The sequence below is a fragment of the Carcharhinus amblyrhynchos genome, chromosome 1 (assembly GCF_965287045.1).
Source record: "Carcharhinus amblyrhynchos chromosome 1, sCarAmb.v2.hapA, whole genome shotgun sequence".
Classification (NCBI taxonomy): Eukaryota; Metazoa; Chordata; class Chondrichthyes; order Carcharhiniformes; family Carcharhinidae; genus Carcharhinus; species Carcharhinus amblyrhynchos.
Window position 1 is genome coordinate 69,332,323 of NC_137324.1, and position 24,089 is coordinate 69,356,411.

Here is a 24,089-nt window from a genome sequence, read left to right on the forward strand (position 1 = left end):
TGAATTTGATGATGAATGACAAATGTGAGCAAATGGTTAGGTTTTCCACTGACTTCATGCTATTTTCTAGCAGCAGGCAGAACGCTGTCTGGTACGGGTAAGCAGCACCACAGTGTAAATATTATTCAAACAAGTTACAATGTTTGTGAGATTTATTGCTTTACAAGTTGTTTCTTGGCACGAGTGATGAACAGTGTTTACAGGAGTTGAACTTGGGAGTGTGTTAGTTACTATTGGCAGCCTCAACTTCAGTAGCTCTGAAAGCGATGGTGATCTTGCTAACACAACTCCGACAACTTTCCATCTTTTCAAGTGGTTTTCAGCATTGTTGACTAGAGAGACAACCTTGATTATTTGCACTTTGATTTCCTATTGAACATGACCACAGTGACATTCATTTGCTAGTTGCCTCAATCATGTGCAATATTGATCAATTGTCTCAATTGTTTCTTGCTAAGTATGTCGCAAGGCAATTGTTTGAAATATTGTATTTTTCCTTGGGTGTGAAATAGCTTATTCTGCTGGATCAGTCATTTTGCTTAGGTGTAAATGTCTCAAAGTATTTTCCAATTTTTCACTTCAATGGTGAAGTATGGCCTCTTTTTGGTTTGTGTGATTGCAAAATCTGCCATCGTGCCTTTGAAATATTGCAGCTACTATTGCCAATGTGGGATACAGATGATGTCTTCAAATGCATGTCAAAAGATGGTAGACCGGGCACAGACATTCATCAGCAATGCAATGATGAAACTTCTCTGCAATGATTCAAGATTTTTTTTTGATTGGAAGTTTATTTTGGTAAGATCAGATTGTGCATGTGTATAGACATGATTTGGAGGTGCCGTCATTGGACTGGGATGGGCACAGTAACAAGCCCATCCAGATTAAAATCCAACAGGTTTATCTGGAATTGCGAGCTTTCATAGCGCAGCTCCTTCATCAGGTGATGACTCAGTAAATAATACCGGTTCACAGAGCCCATCAATGGGCAGGGTCAGCTGGGTAAAATTGCACATGAGCAGAGAAATCAGCTTTGCGCCCAATTTTTCTCATGATCTTACCAGCACCGGATTCCAATACTTCTCACCTCTTGCCCATTTCCACGAGAGACTGAATAATTTACTTAAATATATTTAAATTGCGTTTTGCATGTAATTAGCGAGCCCGGTCTCAATATTTCAGAGGTTCTCTCCCGTGATGAAAACATCTGGTCCCCAGCAACAGGGAACAAGCATGTTAGCCTTGCCAGTAGAACTGGAGGCCGCTGAGGCCCCTGGAGTGCCCCTTGGCCAGCACCAGCCTGGCACTGTCAGCATGGCATCTGAGGCGGGGCCTGAATGCTGAGAGACCTATGGGGGCAGAGCCTGAAGGGAACAGGACCTACAGGGGAGAGCACAGGCCGGGGAAGCCCAATCGAGGATGGAAGGAGCCTGCTGCACTCTGCAGGCAATCGACTGGGTGGGTATGGGCAATCAGTCTGGGGTGGAGGGGGGTGGCGGGGGTGATATTTCCAGGCAATGTGGGGCTCGCGATCGGCCACAGACCTACACAATAGCTACGGAGGGGGGTGGGGGGGGGGGTTCATTTACGCCAGCTGCAACAGCAGAGCCTGACAGGTCTCTCTCTCTGTCAACCCTCTTCTGTTGCAATTATGCATGTGCAGCTACAGATGTCTGCACGTGCGCAATAGCTCCCTCTGCAGCTAGAGCAAGCTGGCTGGCACGTTAAGCCATGCCCACTGCTTCGTGTAGCTGGAAACAGTCCAGCCCATTTTTTCAATGTCTGAATCCATAAGATTGGGAATGAAGACTTGCCCAAAAAACAGATCTGAAACTCTCCCATGTTCACACTAGTTGAACACTTAAAATTTTTCTCGTAAAATTCCATCCAATGTGTCCCTAAATCGCCAACTTAAAATGCTGTTTGCAGAAAGCAGAGAAAGACTTCCAAAAATGTCATATACGTAAACAATATTTATTTTTCACAATCCTGTCTCCATTGTGAAGTTTTTGAGACAGAAACAGTTATATATACAGCCAGAGACATTAGTGTTAGTACTGCTCAAGCTGTTAAAAATTGATCTTTTATTATTTTTCCATAGCAGGTATCATCTGTTGATACATGATGTACAGTTACCTCAAGTGGACAAAATGCTATACAGCCTGCATATAAAAAATAATTGTTAGAAGGTTCGGAGGGGAATAATGGAGTAGTGAATTATGGAGAATGCTAGGGGTCTGGAACATACTGCCTTAAAGAGTGGTAGAGGAAGACACACTCATTACAATAAAAATAAGTTGGATATGCAATTTAACATCAGGCATACATTTTATAACGTGCATTGCTAATTCAGACTAGTATAAAGGCTCTGTATAATCATCTGCACTTCTTCCGGCTACTGAAAACCATAAAAGGATTTGATGCCTTTGATTCTACTTAAAACTTGAAATGATAATGATCCATACTCACGCACCTCGAAACAGATAAAATTGCTCTATAGCGTCATAAAATGGTGTTACCCATGCTGAGTAGCTGGGATAGGAAAATTCAATTTTAACTGGGATTTGTCTTAATTGCAAATGATTTTAAAGTATTTCTACTATATTATTCTAAATAAGGATAGCTACAGAAAAATATACCTGAATTAAGTAATGCCACATCAGCATGGGTAGCTTCAAGCATGGCATTGGTAACAAGATTCCCGAGACTGCTCTCTGATTTCCTTACAGTGGTAAAACGTCCATCCAGTTCTACCTCTATCTGACATAGCACCTCTCCTAATAGGTGCTGCATAGGTTTAAAAAAAAAGCATGTGACAAATTAAGATTTCATATTTGTTTTGCTTATTGTTATAAACTGACAACTGGCACTTACATCAAAGCAACCTCAGTCCATATTAATATATCCATCAATTCTAATAACTGTGAATTAACCAAAGCTCTGTTTAAGCGATGCTCATAATGGAAACCACAGACAAAGTCAAATGATCCTTAACTGAATCAGAGAACTCTCTGCCAGTAGGATGGTGGCAATGGCAAAATACTCAACAAGCCATCTAACAATTTAGAGCTTGAAGCCAAATATACCAAGAACTTTGGCTCTTAAGAGATGAATCATTATTTATGATGAGAAACAATATAACATAAACTTACTGTAGATGGTGGTTTCCACTCAAAAACAACCTTACCAGGTCGGTCATAAAACATTTGTTTTCACCATGCATTCCCAACCTCTAAGCCAGAAACTCCAGGTTCAACTCCCACTCAAAGACTTGATGGAAGGTGCATTCATAATGTGGTCAAACAGGTTGAGCATCAACTAATAAATCCTTCCAATACATGCCAGTGGCAGATGGCAAGAGCAGCAGATTCCTGATCATCCATGTGATGGAAAGGAAATTAGAGCATCTCTTATCACTATTCATAGCTCCAGGCTATAACATATATGTCTCACCAACTCAGACCCCCTGGGGGGGGCTAGTTGACTGGGTGGTTGGTGCAGATCAGATTGGCACCAACAAAATAGGTTTGATCTCATTCGGCTGGGGGGGATTCAATATCTGACTCCTTGGCCTAAGCAAGGTGAAGGCTGTAGTGCTGTTGATTAGACCTGCCTTTGTGCAGAGAACTCAAAAGGAAGATACTCTATGTAATGTAATGTATATTAGATAAACGAAGATCTCTGTAACCATGCTGACCTAATTGCGCCAAGGCCACCCTTAGCTAAGAGATCAAAGCAGTAATATTTTAATAGCCTTTTTGCTGGAACATTTTAATACTGGTCCACGAAATTGATGGAATTTGCTGAAATTCGTCATTAGTTACCCAAAATCATTTTTACTACTGGATGTTAATGCTATATATGCTTAATTACTTACTTTTCATTTTTAAAAGGATAACAAGCAGAAACATGTGTATCTGTTTCATACAAAGGTTTTATTAAAAGCTATTCTTTTGTGAACATAATAGTCCGTAACTGCAGAATCAACACTAGATTTCCACTCTGCAGCAACTTACCTGCACTTAAGTTGTAAAGCACTTGTCACGTTCAAACTTCCTGACTCAGGTCTGGTGATATTGAAGAAGCGAAGCACGTCCACAGCTCCAGCAGCACAGAGCAAAAGAAGCACAGCAAAGGAAGTCACACCCCCTTTTCACACCACTAACTGCTGTGAAGCAGGTAAATTTAAAAGTCCCATTGAAAGGGAAAAAGGAAGCTGCAAATCGGGTCGGGGGAGGTTCAGCCCTGTTGGGTGGGGGAGGGGTTGGGTGCCTAGTTGGGAGTGGGAAATCACCAGTGGGGGAGTCAGGGATGTACACTGCAGGGCTTGGTCTGGAAATTTAGAATAATTACTCTGAAGTTAAAAGTGCTTTTACTCCTTCTAACTTTCAGAATATGAGTGTAAAACTGGCAGAGCCATCTGAAGTTAATAACTCTCAGCCCAGCACAATTGTCCAGGGGATGTTAGCCAGCTCCATTAGGCCCTGCCCCATCAGCATGACCATGTGGACCACCCTGTGGGATTTCTTCTGCACAGAACATTGCAAAATGTGACAAAAAAGTTGGCTTTGCAGCCTGTGAAACGCAAATGCCTTGAGAACAGGCTTTAGACAGGGTGCTTGGTAATTACTTTCAGAACCTCTGTACTAAGAAGCAAAGATCAGCCAGAAAGCTCTCATCACTTTAGTTCTGAAGAATGGTTATTTGAGCAAACTAGCAAACTATATTCCAGCATTATGTCACTGCATTCAGGAAGAGAAAACTGTAATGGGGAGAGGGAGTGCATTTTTTTAAAAAATATCACATTATTTGGCAATTTCAACATGAATTGTGTAGGGGATGGAAATTAAAAATAGTAACTTGAAATAAATCCTCTGCACTTTATTAAAGCAATGTTTGAGGAAGTGTGATGAATATTCTACATAACTTCCTTACTGTTACTAACAATGCTTACACTATCTTAGAGAAGCCCACATGGCACTGGCCAAATCAATGACTCTGAAATGAACTAGAGAGCTTTCTATCAGAAAGATGTTAATGGCAAAAAATTTCACCAGCCATCTAATCAGTCGCAGCTTGAATACAATTTGCCAAGAAATTGGGCATCAGTTGATGAAAAGTTGAGAAAAAAATACAGTTAATACAAAGCACAGGATAAAAAAATGAACAACGATTCCTATTGCAAAATCAATAAAATGAAGGAATAACAAGCTCCTGGTTTTAATAAAAATTGGATAATGTATTTGGAAAAAAAATCTATTGTTTGGTCTAAGTACACGCCATTCACTTTGTCTATCTTGAGTTCATTCATTTTCCAAGATGGCATTTTACCAGCAGCAAAGGCACATGGGGAGACTACCTGATAAACCCTGGCTTCCCTGTGGGGTCGGGGTTGAGGTTCTCCTGGTTAGACAGCCTGCAGCTCACAGAGACATACAGGTGGCAATGATAGCCTCCATAGCAACATGCCTCCATAGCAACATACCTCCTCCACTTTCACCAAACACACACCAAATCCCATCTCCATCCCCAACCTCTCTGAGGCTTCTCTGAATGGTCCCAGCAATCCCTGACTCCACTGATATTGTTCAGGAGGGCAGTGTCCATGCTGCTTCTCCTAGTTGGATGCAGTCTCAACAGTAATTGCTGGGGCTGAAGATCTGCCAGATTGGTAGGTCGCTCTTGGAGGCAGTTTCTCTTCCCTTTAAGGAACAGGAAAACTAATGACATTGCCTTAGAATCCAGTTCAGGTGCCTTCAAGTGGCTGAGGCAGGGTTTTCCTTATTCATTCATGGTTTTGCCAGCTAATACAGCATTTATTGCTCAACCCTGAGGGACAACTACATTGCTGCGGATCTGGAGTCACATGTAGACCAGACCAGACTAAACCAGTTAAGGATGGCAAATTTCCTTCTCTAAAGGACATCAGTGAACCAGATGGGTTTTCACAAAAATCCACAATGGTTTCATGATCGTTAAGACTTTTAGTTCCTTTTTTTTTTAACAAATTCAAAATTCACTGTCTGCCATGATGGGATTCAAACCTGGGTCCCCGATGCATTACCCTGGATCTCCTCATTTACTAGTTCAATGGCAATACCACTATGCCACTGCCTCCCACTATTACCCCTAACTTTCCAGCCCAGAGCCACTACTAGCTGGACAAAATTCAACCTGAAATGTGCAACTTACAAGATTTTTAATAATGCAAAGACATAAAACTATATGCAACTCAACTCTAACACCCAAGGGTACACTCCATTTCTCCAATCCTGGCAAACTATAATTAACCCTTTGCTTTGCATCACTCAGCTAACTCTATCCTTGCAATAGGTTTGCTTGTAAACACACCTGTTTAACAAAATGCATTCTTCCTTTAAATTATGTAGAATTTGGCATCAGAATTTGTACTGACTTTATGTCACATAGTGGAGATCTTTCTTTAGAAGATACCATTTCAATTTTGCCCTGTAAAATGCCTCTTTCACTTTGAAGCTTAGCACGTAGATGTATTGCACCAGAATGTTTTATACTTCCAGTTAACACTGGTCGATTAACTGAACACCAACAAAGATGGTTGTATTATATATATGCCAGTACAAGATTGAAGTATGTTTCAACAAGCTATTTCAATGTTTTAATAAATAGATTAAATGAAAGTATACCATTAAAATAATTAAACAATGGGCAACATACCTCCAGATTAAAAGTAAATTCTTGGACAATGTTGTTCACAAAATTGTCTTCCTCCAAATCTTTCGTAATCTCTACCTTCTGTGTAGTGTACTTGTAATTATTCTCACCAGTTCTTGTAATCTCAATTTTAGTCAGGCTTCTAAAATCTGATCCACTTTTGATAATAAGAGTACCATTAACCTCTTTGGTTCCGTAGTCATGATCATGACCTCCTAAAATCAGGTCCAATCCATCAACGTTCCTTGCGAGTCTAACATCATTATTCCATTTCATGTGTGTCAAAGCAATGAGAAGTTCTGCACCTCTGGCTCGAAGATCTTGAGACAATTGGTCAGCAACGATTACATAATCGATAAACTTCACACTCGACTTATCAACAGTTGCTAAAGTATCAATCCATTCTTCTTCCACTAAGCCCATCAAGCCAATTTTTACACCATTCCAATCTAATATCTTGCTTCCTATGCCATGTCCCAGTGGCTCAGAAGTAAACAAGTCATACACATTGCTGAGCAACCAAGGGAAATTCATTTCTGATATAACCTCTTCCAACAGGTCAACTCCAAAGTCAAATTCATGATTTCCTGTAAACAGAATGTACTGATGCATTTCTGATATTGTTAGTTACTTAGATTTGTCAAAAGAGCATTTGACTCAATAACCAAGAGAAAATAACTTAATATTTTATCAATAATATGAGAGGAAATATATGCAAGGCAAAAAAATGTAGTCAAGGAATCGCAAAAGACTGAATGTATTTTTAAGGAGGAGATTAAGCTTCATCGTTTACATCTCAATTCAATTTACTTTATATATTTTCAAAATGTTATCAAGAAACTTAGTCAAGTTTATTTTGGTCTGATGCTCTTTTCCTTTCCTAAAAATATTCTAAAATAGCTTTCAATCAAAACTGGTAATGACATTGCATGGCATAAGAAACAAGAGTGGTTCCCTCTGAGGATAAGATAGCAATCGCCACAAATTAAAAGTTATCAATTCATGAAAAGTAATTGCAACATTATTGCTTTATTCGAAATTTTGATCCCACCTAATTGCCTTAACTTGTCAATGAGACTATCGACAAATTTCAAATGGACAATTGTGCCCAATGAAATTCACCCAATAAAATTATTGAAGAGTAGAAATTTACTCTAACCATTACATTATACAGGCATTAGTCTCCAAGGAAATGTTCATGGGTAACCTCAAGTAAGGTAATGGCATTAAAATGCAGCTACATAAATCTTGCCCTGTCCTTTCAAGCATCTTAAGAGTAGTATAAATAAGCCAATCCCAGTACCAATTTACAAAATTCTTAAGGGGTCAGGGGTCTCAGAATAAAAGCAAAGCTTTTTCAGACTTTGGGCAACATGGTGGCACAGTGGTTAACACTGCTTCCTCACAGCACCAGAGATCCAAATTTGATTCTGACCTTGGGTGACTGTCTGCGTGGAGCTTGCACGTTTGTCTAGTGCCTGTGTGGATTTCCTTTGGGTGCTCCAGTTCCCGCCTACAGTCCAAAGATGTGCCGGTTAGGTGGACTGGCCATGCTAAATTGCTATTTAGCATCCATAAATGTGTAGGCTAGGTGGATTGGTATGGTAAATGCACAGGGTTACATGTGTAGAGCAGAGGGGAGGGCCTGAGTGAGGTGCTCTTTCAGAGAGTTTGTGCAGACTCAACAGGCTGAATGGCCTCCTCCTGCACTGTAGGGATTCTATGATTGGTGCAATGAGGAGGAATTTCATCTTTCAGAGGGTGGTGAATCTTTGGAATTCTCTAACTCAGAGGGTGATGGAAGCTCAGTCATTGATATACTCAAGGCAGAAATTGATAGATTTCTACTTTCTAATGACATCAGAGGATATGGGATAATGTGGGAAAGTAGTTTTGAAATCGACAATCAGCCATGTCAGTGCAGACTTCAATGTGAGTCCAACTGTGGTTCTATTGTGCCTACAGAGGGTTACTATATGAAGAATATTAGCAGTCGTTGCTTAGGGACTGGCGCTACTGGGGTAAAAAAGCTTTCACGTCTTAGTTTTAATTGGATATATTGTAGTTGGAGACATGACAATGGGGAGTGAACATCTTCCAACTCTGGTAGGAGAAGCTGGACAGGTGAAGGGAGTTTGCAAAGATACAGGCTTTCTAAGGAACAAGTTGCAGCCTAGATAACCAGGGAATTGGAACAGAAACAGAGACCAAGGTATTGTCCAGAAGAATTTGACGAAGTTAAAGAGACAATTGCAGTAATCAGATTTAATGTGAGACAGCAGACTCCAGAAGTAATTCAATCGTTTGATGCCATTTTAATAAGAGTCTGGGAATTTGAAAGTTAAACCAATTGTGAACAGTCTGAACAGCAATCAAGACAAAGATAAACTAAAGGGCTTGGTGTAAAATCCTGGACTGGATTCAGTGTCAAAAGTGCAGTGGAAGCTTTGTTTAAAAGTGTCATTTGGAAAAACTGAACTGAAATTTGGAATGTAAACAATTAAGGGAAAGCATTATTGTGTGAGAGAAGATTTTTAATTGTGTTTTTGGGAGTGGAGTTTGGAAACTCTCATGTTGCAGTCATCTGGGGGATTCAGAGGAGAAAGACACAAATACTAACTTGAGTTCAGAGTGGAGTCCATGTATCTGACCACAATCATTTTATGTATTTAAAAGGGACTTTGTGTGTTAATGAGGCCATTGCAATTTAAGATGTACTTTGTAATCTGTGTTAATCCTAATTGTTAAACTAAAGGGGTAGTAAAGGAATATTGTATTATAATCCAATTTTTGCATTATTAATTAATGTTCTTTTCTTGTGTTCAAGATTAATAAGTGGTCCTGCGATTCTGTTTCCATGTTTTTATATAAGGTAAAAGTAACAGTCCTTTGCACCAGAGTTCCATTCTAGGATATTCCCTCTAGTTATAACATCAGCTAAGATCGTAACAATATAGTTAATTCTATTACAACTTTTCACATTGCTTAAGTGATAAACAAAAGAGGGGAGACCAGAGTGCTTGGTGTGGGAAAGAGGATGATAGTAGTGACAGCGATGAGGAGGAAGTGACAGCAAAGAATATAGGAAGGAAAACAGCAGTGGTGGTGAAAGCAAGATGAGTGGTAACAGCTATAAAAATAAACCAAGATGAATGTGTGGCCTAAAGTTAGTTAAGAAATGTCCGCTACAAAGTACTGAACATATAGATAATGATCTCAGCTTTAAATGATGGATGATAGTAGAGCATCAAACATAAATGCTGCTTTTATGTAACTACTTCCAAGATGCACAACAGATGGCTAAGATGGCAGTAGAGTCCACTGTCCCCAATGTGTCAGCAGCTATGAAGATTTCACAATAGTGTAGTGCTACATGGAAAAATAATGGGATCTCTAGAAAATTATGAAAACTCCAAGGGGCTAGAATTTTCCAGCTCTTCATGCCAATTGGATTTTCCAGTCCAAATGTGTGAATGGATATTTCAATGGCTCACCGGTCATTTTTAAAGCTTAAATGTTTAAAGAATCTTTATTATCTTTAAAATAAAAATGACAGGATCAAAGTTCTGAATGATTGAATAGTATAAGTAGCACAATAAAGAAATATGAAAATCATGAGGGAATTAATACATACTATGACACTTCAAAATTTACTCACCAAACACTGCACACTGTACTCCAAAAGCGTTAAGAATCGGTATCATGTGCCGTCCTTTTGTAGTTGTACTTAAGAGTGAAGGATTTAAACAGTCGCCACTGAAAAGGATCAGGGGATTGAGTGTTTTATACTGTTTTAATGCTGTAGCAAATCTGTTAAAAAAATGATTGCCAAGTTTGTGAAATAGACAAGATTCAAACAGAAACAAACAAATATTATTTGGAATTATTCTCAAAATTATGCACCTCTAAGGAATAAGAAGAAACATGCTAAGTGGTTGCTTTCAATACCTCATACTTCCAATACGTTCAAAGTTTAGAACGATTAAACAACTATCTATATCACAGCCAACTATGCTTGTACATATACAAATAAAAATAAGCACAATAAAAACTAAAAAGATTTTGAAGTAAATAAACTTTTTCTATATGCCAAATTCAAAATAGAAAACAAGGAATAAGACCAGGAGTAGATTATATGGCCTGTCAACCCAGCTCCACCATTCGGTACGATCATAATTGATCTGATTTAACTCCAATTACCTGCTTGCTCCACAAATCCCTATATTCCAGGAAACTAATAATCCATTTCAGCCATAAATATATTCAATATTGAAGCATCTACGACCTTCTGGGTAGAAAATTCTAAAGATTTACTGTCTTTTGAGTGAATAAATGTCTCATCTTAATACTACATGATTGGTGCCTTATCCTAAGATGCCCCCATGTCCCCAGCTGGTAAACAACCTCTTGGTCCACAATGTTATTCAATGTAAACATTTTGGTACTCTCAAACTACATGCATTTTGTTAACCTAATATAAGACTGAAAATTATGTTTTATAATCCCATATAACAACAACTAATATCAAAATCATCTGCTCACTGCTTTACTAAAGACATGAACCATTAAGTGTACTAAACATTTCGATAACAGGTTCACAAGGCCAACAACATTCAATCTGAAAGGATTCATTGTTATTGTGTCCACATAGCACTGGAAGAGAATTCATGAAAATCAGAATTTTCTTTGTTCAGCCCCATTTGGTGCTATGACCCTCTCCCCCAACCCTCAGAGCAGTAAAGAGCCCATCACTTCTCAAAGTGGGTAGTTCTCTTTTGCCACCAGAATAAAAAGGGCTCAGACTCTGAAATTTGGCTATGAGCAACTAAAGTGACAGTAGAAGACACCCCTACTGCACTTCTGTCTGTAGAATCATAGCATGATAACCACACCTAGAATACTGTATGAAGTTTTGGTCTCCTTATCTGAGGAAGGATGTTCTTGCTTTTGATGGATTACAGAAAAAGTTTACCAGATTTACCAGAAAGTTTACCCAGGACGGCAGCACTGATGTATGAGGAGAGTTTAGGATTGAATTCAGAATAGGATAGAGTTCAGAAGAATGAGGGAGATCTCAAATGCACCTATAAAATTCTAACAAGCCTAGACAGCGTAGATGCAAGAAAGGTGTTCCTGATGGTGCGGCTGTCCAGAGTCAGGGATCACAATCTGAGGATACAGGGTAGACTGTTTAGGACACAGATGAGAAGAAATTTCTTCCCCCAGAGAGTGGTCAACCCATGGAATTCATTACTACAGAAAGTAGTTGAGGCCAAAACGTTGAATGTTTTCAAGAATCAGATATAGCACTTGAAGCTAAGGGGATCAAAGGATATGGAGGGGAATGAAGGATCTGGCTAATGAGCTGGATGGTCAGCCATGATCATAGTGAATCATAGAGCAGGCTCAAAGCACTTCCTCCTGCTCCAATTTTCTATGTTTGTATGTTTATTTATCTTTCTTTCATATAAAGAGGACATTCCCAGTTTTTCTAGTCTCTCCACATAAATGAAGTCCTCTGTCCCTGGGAGTTCTGCAGCATGTAACTCACTTCCTGACCTCTCGACGCTTGTCCACTATCTATAAGGCACAAGTCAGAACTCTCCACTTGCCTGGATGAATGCAGTTCCAACAACACTCAAGATGCTTGATACCATTTAGGATAAAGCAGTTCATTTGATCAGTATGCCATCCACCACTTTAACATGCAGTGCCTCCACCACTAGTGAACAGTGGCAGCAGTGTGTACCATCTGCATGGTGCATTGCAGCAGCTTACCAAGGTTCCTTCTAATGTATCTTCCAAACCTGCAAATTCTACTACTTAGACAAACAAAAGTAGCAGATGCATGGGAATACTTTTTCTCCAAGTCACACACTATCCTGAATGGAACTATTTTTTCTTCAAGTCACACACTAGCCTGACATGGAACTATATTGCCGTTCCTTCTAATAGCATCACAAGTGTTCCTGTTCCACATGGGTTACAAACAACAAAGAAAATTACAGCACAGGAACAGGCCCTTCGGCCCTCCAAGCCTGCACCGACCATGCTGCCTGACTTAACTAAAACCCCTTAAGCTTACGGGGATCATATCCCTCTCTCTATTCCCATCTCAGTCATGTACTTGTCAAGATGCCCCTTAAAAGTCACTACTGTATCCGCTTCCACTACCTCCCCCGGCAACGAGTTCCAGGCACCCACCACTCCTTTCTCCAACCTCTCCTTATAGCTAATGCCCTCCATACCAGGCAACGTCCAGGTAAATCTTTTTGCACCCTCTCCAAAGCCTCCACATCCTTCTGGTATTGTGGCGACCAGAATTGAATACTATATTCCAAGTGCGGCCTCACTAAAATTCTATAAAGCATCAACACAACTTGCCAATTTTTAAACTCAATACCCCAGCCGACGAAGGCAAGCATGCTCCATGTCTTCTTGACTACCTTCTCCACCTGCATTGCCACTTTCAGTGACCTGACTACCTGTACACCCAGATCCCTTTGCCTATCAATATTCTTAAGACTTCTGTCATTTACTGTATATTTCCTATCTGTGTTAGACCTTCCAAAATGCATTAGCTCACATTTGTCCGGATTAAACTCCAACTGCCATCTCTCTGCCTAAGTCTCCAACTGATCTATATCCTGCTGTATCTTCTGATGGTCCTCATTGCTATCCGCAAATCCACCAATCTTTGTGTCATCCACAAACTTACTAATCAATCCAGTTACATTTTCCTCCCAATCATTTATATATATTACAAACAGCAAAGGCCCTAGACCAATCCCTGAGGAACATCACTTGTCACAGCCCTCCATTCAGAAACACACCCTTCCACTGCTACCCTCTGTCTTCTTTGACCGAGCCACTTTTCTAACAACCTTGCCAGCTCACCTCTGATCCCGTGCAACTTCACCTTCAGCACCAGTCTGCCATGAGGGACCTTGTCAAAGGCCTTACTGAAGTCCATGTAGACAACATCCACTGCACTACCCTCATCAATCACCTTCATCACTTCCTCAAGATTGCAGAGGTTCAAAAAGGTAGTTCATCACCAGCTTCAAGGGAAATTAGAGATGACCAATGAATGGTGGCCTTGCAATGCTCACATCCCATGACCAAACCAAAGAAAATCATTAAATTTTTTCTGCAACTCAAAGGCCTAGACATCCTTCCTATAGTGTGAATGTAACATATTAGCTAAGGCTTAATCAGTGTTGTATTAAAAAAAGTAGCATAACCTCCTTGCTTTTGAACCCTATTCCTTTATTAACAAAGCTAAGATCCTATATGCTTTTTAACAATCAGCTCAATTTCAAATATTTGTGTACAGGCTTCCCTACCCCAAGATCTCTCTGGCCCTGTACCTATTTAAAATTGTACCATTTAGTTCAAATTGTCTTCTCATTCTTCCCATCAAAATAACACTGTGTTATGTTTCATCTTCACGTTTCTGCTCATTTCATCATTTAATTATGTCCTTCTGACATCTATTACTATCCTCATTGCTTATTGCATTTGCAAGTTTTGATGTTTTGAAATTATGCCCTGTATACCCAGGTCTATGATGTGGAGATGCCAGCATTGGACTGGGTTAGGCACAGTAGACCATAGACCATAAGACATAGGAGCAGAACTAGGCCACTCGGCCTATCGAGTCTACTCCACCATTCAATCATGGCTGATATTTTTCTCATCCCCATTCTCCTGCCTTTTCCCCATAACGCCCTGATCCCCTTATTAATCAAGAACCTATACAATCAATGACCTGGCCTCCACATCCTTCTGCAGCAAAAAGTTCCACAGATTCACCACTCCCTGGCTGAAGAAATTCCTGCTCACCTCTTCTTTAAAGCATCATTCCTTTAACTTGAGGTTGTTGGATGAACGGATGAGTGGGCACCACTTGACCGTCACCAGGCAGAAGTGATCTCTTCCTGTCAGGGGACACTTCAGCAGTCATGGGTATTCAGCTCCAACCTTTGGATAAGCGTTTTCCAAGGCAGCCTTCAAGACACATGGCAACACAGAATTGCTGAGCAGAAACTGATAACCAAGTTCTGCACACGAGTACAGCCTCAACTGGGATTTTGGGTTCATGTCATTACCATTTGGCCTGAGCTTGCAAAATCTTACTAACTGTCCTGGCTTGAGACAGTTCACACTACTTCAACCTGTGCTTAACCCTCTCTCCATTTGCATCATCTGCAAATACAAAGACTTGATTACCTGTTAAGGCTCACATTTCAAACATTATCTTGTAATTGAGTCTGTGTCTATATATGGAGGGACTGATTGTGGACAAGTCCCCAGGACCGGATGGAATGCATCCAAGGGTTCTGAAAGAAATGGCGGAGGTGATAGTGGATGCCTTGGTGGTTATTTTCCAGATGTCGCTGGATTCCGGGGAAGTGCCGGAAGATTGGAAAACGGCAAATGTTACGCCGTTGTTTAAGAAGGGTGGCAGGCAAAAGGCGGGGAATTATAGGCCGGTTAGTTTAACGTCTGTTATAGGTAAAATGTTAGAATCTGTCATCAAGGAGGAAATAGCGAGGCATCTTGAGGGGAATTGCTTGATAGAGCAGACGCAGCACGGTTTCGTTAAGGGGAAGTCGTGTCTGACAAATTTATTGGAGTTCTATGAGGATGTGTCTAGGGTGGTGGATAGAGGATAGCCGGTGGATGTGGTCTTTCTTGATTTTCAGAAGGCGTTTGACAAGGTACCTCACAAGAGGTTATTGCAGAATGTAAGGGGGCATGGAGTTGGGGGTAGGGTGTTAGCGTGGATAGAGGATTGGTTGTCAAATAGGAGACAGAGAGTGGGGGTTAATGGGTGCTATTCGGATTGGCAGTTGGTGACTAGTGGAGTGCCCCAGGGGTCGGTGCTGGGGCCTCAGCTATTTACCATTTATATAGATGATCTGGAGGAGGGAACCAAGTGTATGGTGTCAAAATTTGCTGATGACACCAAGATTGGTGGAACGGCAAATTGCGCGGAGGGTGTGGAGAGTCTGCAGAAGGATCTAGATAGGCTGGGCGAATGGGCCAGGAACTGGCAAATGGAATTTAATGTTGGCAAGTGCGAGGTGGTCCACTTTGGTAGGAATAATGGTAGGAAGGACTATTACTTACGTGGCGAAAAACTGCAGCAGGCGACGGTGCAGAGGGACCTCGGGGTCCTTGTGCATGAGTTGCAAAAACCTAGCCTGCAGGTGCACCAGGTGGTCAGGAAGGTGAATGGGATGCTGGCCTTCATAGCGAGGGGGATTGAATATAAAAGTAGGGAGGTCTTGCTGCAGCTGTATAGGGCATTGGTGAGGCCGCAGCTGGAGTACTCTGTGCAGTTTTGGGCGCCGCACTTACGCAAGGATATTTTGGCCTTGGAGGGAGTGCAGAGGAGGTTTACTAGGCTGATACCAGGGTTAAGGGGGTTGAGCTATGAGGAGAGGCTGAATAAACTAGGCTTGTACTCGTTAGAGTTTAGAAGAATGAGGGGAGATCTCATTGAGATGTATAAGATGATGTATGGGATGGATAGGATAGAGGTGGAGAGACTCTTCCCGCTCAGAAAGGACAGTAGGACTAGGGGGCACAGCCTCAAGATAAAGGGGGGGCGGTTTAGAACGGAGTTGAGGAGGAACTTCTTCACTCAAAGGGTGGTGAATCTCTGGAATTCTCTGCCCGTTGAAGTGGTGGAGGCTGCCTCGCTAAATATTTTTAAGACGCGGGTTGGTGGGTTTTTGATAAGCGAGGGGATTAAGGGTTATGAGGAGAGGGCGGGAATGTGGAACTGAGCCACGACAGATCAGCCATGATCTTATTGAATGGCGGGGCAGGCTCGAAGGGCTAGATGGCCTACTCCTGCTCCTATTTCTTATGTTCTTATATGCCCTGTTTGTGAACATAACTCTCCACTCATCTGATGAAGGAGCAGCGCTCTAAAATTTCGTGCTACCAAATAAACCTGTTGGGCTTTAACTTAGTGTTGTGAGATTTCTTACTGTCCTTAGGTCTAGGTCATTACTGTATGTCAAATACAACAGTGTCTTAATACTGACGCCCTAGTGAACAACATTGCATATTTCCCTCTGGTCTTAAAAATGTTCACGACTGCTCTTTGCTTTCTGTCTGACCTTAAACTAATTTTGCATTCATGTTGCCACTGTTCTTTTAATTCCATGGACTTTAATTTGCTAACAAATCTATTGTGTGGTACTTTGTCAAACACCTTTTGAAAGTTCTTTTCTTCAGTGTTCACAGAGGAGAGGGGCCATATTTTTGAGGATGAGAGTGTGATACAGGCTGACAGGATGGAGGAGGTAGGTGATCTGAGGGATGATGTATTAGCAATTTATATAGTATATAATTGACCTGAGGGTCAATAAAGAGACATTGATAGGATACAGAGCTGGGCCGAAAAGTGGCAGATGGAGTTTAACCCTGATAAGTGCGAGGTGATTCATTTTGGTAGGACAAACTTGAATGTGGATTACAGGGTCAATGACAGAGTTCTGAGGAATGTGGAGGAACAGAGAGGTCTTGGGGTTCATATCCACAGATCTCTGAAGGTTGCCACTCAGGTGGATAGAGCCGCGAAGAAGGCTTAGTGTGTTAGCGTTTATTAACGGGGGTTTGAGATGGGATACATCCTGGGATACTTTGGGAGGCAAGAGACGAGATTGCAGAGCCTTTAGCTTTGATCTCTGAGTCTTCATTATCCACGGGGATTGTGCTAGAGGACTGGAGAGTGATGAATGTTGTTTCTCTCTTCAAGAAAGAAAATAGGAATGACCTGGTAATTATAGACCAGTTAATCTTACTTAGATAAGTTAATGGAAAAAGTCCTGAGGGATAGGATTTATGACCATTTGGAAAGATGCAGCTTACTCCAGGATAGTCAGCATGGATTCGAGAGGGATAAGTCTTGCCTCACAAATTTGACTGAATTCTTTGAGGAGGTAACTAAGTGTGTAGATAAAGGTAGAGCAGTTGATGTCATATACATGGATTTTAGTAAGACATTTGATAAGGTTCCCCATGGTAGACTCATGAAGAAAATAAGAAGGTGTGGAACAGAAGGAAATTTGGTCAATTGGATAAGTAACTGGCTATCTCATAGAAGACAAAGGGTGGTGGTGGAGGGAAAATTTTCAGACTAGAGGCCAGTTGCCAGCAGGTCAGTGCTGGGTCCTCTGCTATTTGTGATTTTTATCAATGATTTGAAAGGGGCGGAAGAGTGGGTTAGTAAATTTGCTGATGACACCAAGATTGGTGGAGCAGTGGATGAGGTGGAGAGCTCTTGTTGGCTGCAAAGAGACACTGATGGGATACAGAGCTGGGCCGAAAAGTGGCAGATGGAATTTAACCCTGATAAGTGTGAGGTGATTCACTTTGGTAGGACAAACTTGAATGCGGATTACAGGGTCAATGACAGGGTTCTGAGGAATGTGGAGGAACAGAGAGATCTTGGGGTCCATATCCACAGATCTCTGAAGGCTGCCACTCAAGTGGATAGAGCCGTGAAGAAGGCTTATAGTGTGTTAGCATTTATTAACAGGGGTTTGAGTTTAAGAGCCGTGTGGTTATGCTGCAACTGTACAGGACCTTGGTAAGACACATTTGGAATATTATGGTCACCTCACTATAAGAAGAATGTGGAAGTATGGGAGAGAATGCAGAGGAGATTTACCAGGATGCTGTCTGGCTTGGAGGGTAGGTCTTATGAGGAGAGGTTGAGGGAGCTGGGGCTTTTCTCTTTAGAAAGAAAAGGAGGAGGATGCAAGGTGACTTAATAGACATTTATAAGATGATGACGGGGACAGATAGAGTGGACATTTAGAGGCTATTTCCTCGGGTGGGTATAGCTGTTACTAGGGCACATAACTATAAGGTTCATGGTGGGAGATATGAGGGACGTCCGAAGTAGGTTCTTCACTCAGAGTGGTTGGGGTGTGGAACGGACTATCTACTGTGATAGTGGTATCGGACACTTTAGGAACTTTCAAGCGGTTATTGAATAGGCACATGGAGCACACCAGAATGATAGAGAGTGGGATAGCTTGATCTTGGGTTCGGACATAGCTCAGCACAACATCAAGGGCTGAAGGGCCTGTACTGTGCTGTACTGTTCTATGTTCTAAAGTCCACATAAACATCAACCACCCTTGCTTCATCAAGGAGTGCTATCAGATTAGTCAGACATGATTTTCCTCTAACAAATCTGCACTCTCATTTACTAATCCATACTTTCCCAAATGTCAATTGGTGCCTTAGTAAGTAGCTCCCTTACCTGAGACAAAATTTTGTGGGTTAAACTTTCACTAGAGACTGGAGCACAAAAATCTAAGCTCATGTTGCAATGCAATAGTGAGAGAGTCCCACACTGTCAGAGATGCTGACTTTTGGGCGAGTAGTTAAACCCAGGCCCCAGCTGCCACTAAGGTACTGTCACCAAGGGTAGAATTTCACCAACACCTGACTGGAAGTCCATTACATCACATATAATGACATAGGGCACCTATCCTGACATCATCACGCACGTGCAATATTTTGGTCAGCGGGCGTGGCACAGATCAGCAATGCACTTGCTGACAATAATGAATATAATTAAGGGGATTAAATCACCAACTGACACAAATTTAATGTTGCCCATTTGATTTTAAGCTCATCACAAAGGAAACACAGACAAGCAGATGAACCAAAATTGTTATTTTTGCATGCTAAGGCAGGATAAAAGGGCTCTGCTGTAAACACAGCTGAAGAATTCAGCGCTTTTAGGGGTGAGGTGAACTGGTGTTCTGGAATATTGATAGAGTGTTTTCTATGGGTACATCAGACTGTGGAGCTCGAATGACACTCTTGTCCTCTGGCACTGGAGGTTTGGGTCCCCCATCATCTTTGCTCATGGGTGAGTGCCATTAGCCAACCTGCTGAAGGGTGCTATCTACTAGGCAGGGAAGATCTTCTCCTTTAAAGAGGAAAGAGAATAGATTGGTTGCTGGTCACAGGCATCCCCCTCAGGCACAGATGCAGGCACAGGATAATCAGGGCAAGGAGATTCCTGAAGAAGATGCCACTACTGCGCTGACAAGCTATGTACAGGTAGTGATCAAACTACCTTGACATGACCGACGTCCAGTGCCTCAGTGGGCTCTGACTTTCAAGGGAAGCCATGTTGACCATCTGCCAGATAACTGGGTTTGAGATAGCCTTCAACTGTGTCAGAGGACGCCCAATACCTGTGGTTCTGAAGGTCACGGTGGCACTAACCTTTTATGCCTTTGGAATCTTCCTGGGCACTCTGGGTAATCCATGTGTCTCTCAGCCAGCTGCACACAGCAGTGTCAAGCTGGTCCCTAGCACCCTGTTCAGGAATGTGAGAACATTTCAGGATGGACCAGAGCAACCAGGTTGTGCGGGTGAGAGGATTCACAGCCAGAGCAGTGTTTCCCCACATCACAGTGACATTGATTGCACGTAAGTGGCCATCAAGGCACTAGCTGACCAAGCAAAAGTCTTTGTGAACAGGAAAGGGTTTCACTCTATGAACATTCAGATTATATGTGACCAGAAGACTCAGATTCTGAAGATGTGTGCGAGGTACCTGGAAAGCTCGCATATGCATACCTTCTTCGACACTCACAAGTACCCTAGCTCTTTGTTGCTCCAGCCCATCTTGACTGGTGTTGATTGGTGACAAGGTTACGCATAGAAAAGGTGATTGATGATGCCTTTTGGGTGACCAAAGCAGACAGATACAACCACTGCTATGTATCCACAAGAGTAGTGGTGTAGTGGACCATTGGGCTGCTGAAGATAAGGTTTGGATGCCTCAACTGATCTGGCAGCACAATGCAGATTCCAGAACTTCTCACTCCTCCAAAACGGGAAGTATGCAGTGTGCCTCCTACAAGAAACCAACCAGTTCAGGAGACAAAGCCTCATAGCTCCTGTACTGGTGAGCAGGGGGGTTCTACATGAGTCATATTGCACCTAGTTCACGTGGGGTGGCTATCTTGTTGGCCTCACATTTTCAGCTGGAGATCTTGGGGATCAAAGAGTCTGTACCAGGCTGATTGCTGCATTTGACGGTTCATGAGGGGGGCATGATGCTTTGCTTTGTGAACGTCTACATTCCAATCACTGGGCTGCAGCAAACATTGCCAGGCAACCTTCAATCGTCGCGGACCACAGGGTGGAGTGATGATGGGCCGGGAGACAGAGGAGCTGCTGCCGTCGTCCAGGACTCTGCACGAAGAATCCACAGAGACAGCAGCCACCTCATCTGTCATTTTTCAGCTCCCTGCTCACAAGGATGGGCAACTATTAGTGACACTAGTTGATGCTTCCTTCTCCCACAAAGGCACTGATCTCCTGTGATCACTGCTGGTGTGAGGGCTTGCAGATTCAAGCACAACTCTAGTAACACATCATAACTCTTCTGGAGCTTCCTCTCCTTTACACTCATCACTCTCTCAATGAATGAGGCTGTGTACCTGGAGCTAAGGGTCACTGCGCCACAAGGACTCTTTCATGACTGAGATCATGGCATGTAGATCATCAGGGTTATCTGCCAGATCTCCCCATGCATCCTGCTGGATATTCAGCATTTGCCATCTTATGGAAGATTTCAGAGGCTCATCACCCTCCTTGCACTCAGCATAGCCCTTGACTCCAGCAGTCCTCTGGTTGCTGGTGCACTGCAGTGTCCCTGCTTCTATCATCTGCCTCATAAGCATGACGTGCCCTCACTGCTGTGCCCCAACAACTCATCTGACATGGCCATAGCCACCAAAGTGTATGTACCTGTGCTGGTGCTGAGAAATGGTGTGTTGTATGTGCATTCCTCAGGTGTAAAGGGATGCACCTTGGCTGACTCCAATGGGCAGCTCATCTCAGGGATGAAAACAACAGGTTAGATTCATGACCCATATTGCAAAGAATAACATCTCATCCATGCTAGTCATCGCGATTGGCCTCAGTTGCATTGAGCTTTCTCAGTAATTGGTGCAAAGTTGAGATTGTTCTGATGGATGAAGCGCTCATTACTTCCACCATGAGTCTGTCATGCTTTAGTCTAATGGACTCTTACCTTCCTCAAACATACTAGCCTCTCCATGACCTAATGATCTGTTGCTTCACTCAATCTCCAGCTCCAGGATTCCCAGCTCGTGGCTGGTGAGGATCACTAGGTTTGACACCCCACCACCAGTGTCAGATCTCGACTGATTGTTGTAGTTTTGTGCATCACTGACTTTCAGGAGAAAAAGCTCCATTGAGTGCTGAAACTTTCATCTCATATACCATTCCATGCTGCCCCTAATATAGAACACCTCCAAAAGGTTTGTTAACATTACCACCCCTTTGGACATCTGAACCTTTGACAGACCAAAGGCTGTTGATCCATCTCTCCAGCCATGGGACACAGTAGTACGTGTTCTGAGACTACACAAAACCCTTATGCTTGATCACAACCATGGATGGATACTCTCTTCAGTGTCCCATTCAGCACAATGCCCACTCAGTACTCATCAGTGCCGAGTGCAGAAAGTTATTAAATCTTTTCTGGCACTGGATTGAAGTTCCCCAGACAAGGTCATGACCACTGACCTCCTCTGCCACTTTGATCCATGTCTTCTTGGTGAGGTGGGGTGGCCTCCTCCTCCCATCCCTTGACATCAGGATGTCCCTCCTTTTCATTACTGCCTCCACCAGTGTTCAGACAAGCAGTATTTGCTGGCTGCTGGAACTCACCTCCCATCTGCTGTGGCCTACTGCTATTGACATTCTGCTGAGAGGGATTATTCAGTGGACATCGCTTTTAAAGTTCATGGTGGGCTACAGCTGGACATGGTGCCCACCAAGCACCCATCCCTGCTCAATCAATGCAGTTGCAATTACTTAAGTGGCAGCCTGTGAGTTTTAATTGGCAGGACTGGGATTCACAGTCGCTTCCAGTTCTGCCCTCTGATGCCCCACGCCAACTATTAGATTCTACATGAAGTTTCTCCATCACTGACATTAGTTCAACTAGCCTACAGTTGTCAGGTTTATACTCCTCTGTTTATTTTAAAACTGGGTGTAAAATTTGGAATCTTCCTTTCCTTTGGCGCCAAGATACAACCCAAAGTTTGAGAATTAACAATTGAACTGGTTTAGGATATAATCAAAATTGGATCTTCTTAGGTCATCTTATCATTATCAATTATTCATGGATACAAGATGAGAAATTACAGCAAATTATTTTGATAATTTTTTCTACCATTACAGATAAATTATATTTGTGTATGTGCTGAAGTTAAGGTAAAATTGCCACAGTCCCAGATGATCATAGGCAGCTCTTCCTTTTGAGGGTGAGTTTTAATTGGTGGGACTGGAATTCAGTTGCTTCCAGTTCTGCCTGCTGATCCCCCACACTGACTGTTAGATTCTACTTGAAGTCTTTCTATCACTGACATTAACCCAACTAGCCTATAGTTTTCAAGTTTATCCTCCTCTCTTTATTTTAAAACTGGGTGTAAAATTTGGAATCTTAAAGCTGACAGGTGGTGATTTAACCTGACCACAACCACACCTCAGGTGAGGGTTAAGGTTGAGAAGGCAGTCCTTCATGAATAACCTCAGCTGGTATGGGAATTAGACCCACACTGCTGGCGTCGCTCTGCTAAAATACTGAAGCACATGGTCAGCAAGTCAGCATTGTTTTTGCAGAAATTGCATCATGACTGAAATTGTTTGGCACCACAATATAACGTCAGACCTCATCTACATGTAGAAACTCACCAATCCTTCATCATAGAAGATTTTTAATAGTAAAAAGTCTGACAACACCAGGTTTTAGTCCAACCGATTTATTTGATAGTAAACTCACAAGCTTTCGAGGGGACTCCCTCTTCGTCAGGTGAATGGAGAGTTCTGGCCTCGGACAGAGCATATAAAGCACAGACGGTTTAGAGATTACTGATTAGAATGCGAATCTTTACACCTAGCCTGCTGTTCAAGTCCTAAAGTAGCTGACAATGTGTGTGGAAGGAGGACTGATCACAGGTTAGAGATGTGTATTGTCTCCAGACAGCACAGTGAGTGAGGTTTTGCAAACCCAGGCAAGTCACGGGGGTTACAGATAGTGCGACATGAACCCAAGATCCTTGCCTTCAGACAACCACACAACCTCAAACAGACCATTGTTCACAGCAAACTACCCAGTCTTCAGGAGAACAGTGACCACAACACCACACAACCTTGCCACAGCAACCTCTGCAAGACATGCCGGATCATCGACATGGATACCATCATCACACATAAGAACATAAGAAATAGGAGCAGAAGTAGGCCATCTAGCCCTTCGAGCCTGCCCCACCATTCAATAAGATCATGGCTGATCTGTCGTGGCT

The 24,089-nt window shown here is 42.2% G+C and overlaps 1 protein-coding gene across 1 annotated transcript in view; it reads right to left on the reverse strand.

The window, feature by feature from the left end:
• Window positions 1–24,089, reverse strand: part of LOC145347298 (mannosylglucosyl-3-phosphoglycerate phosphatase-like) — a 66,824-nt gene that overhangs the window by 36,943 nt on the left and 5,792 nt on the right. Inside the window, exons 2-4 of the mRNA XM_080195296.1 lie at window positions 10,352–10,503; window positions 6,697–7,280; window positions 2,640–2,787 (exon numbers count right to left, since the gene is read on the reverse strand). Coding sequence (XP_080051422.1) covers window positions 2,640–2,787; window positions 6,697–7,280; window positions 10,352–10,503 — 884 coding nt within the window. The remainder of the gene's footprint in view (window positions 1–2,639; window positions 2,788–6,696; window positions 7,281–10,351; window positions 10,504–24,089) is intronic.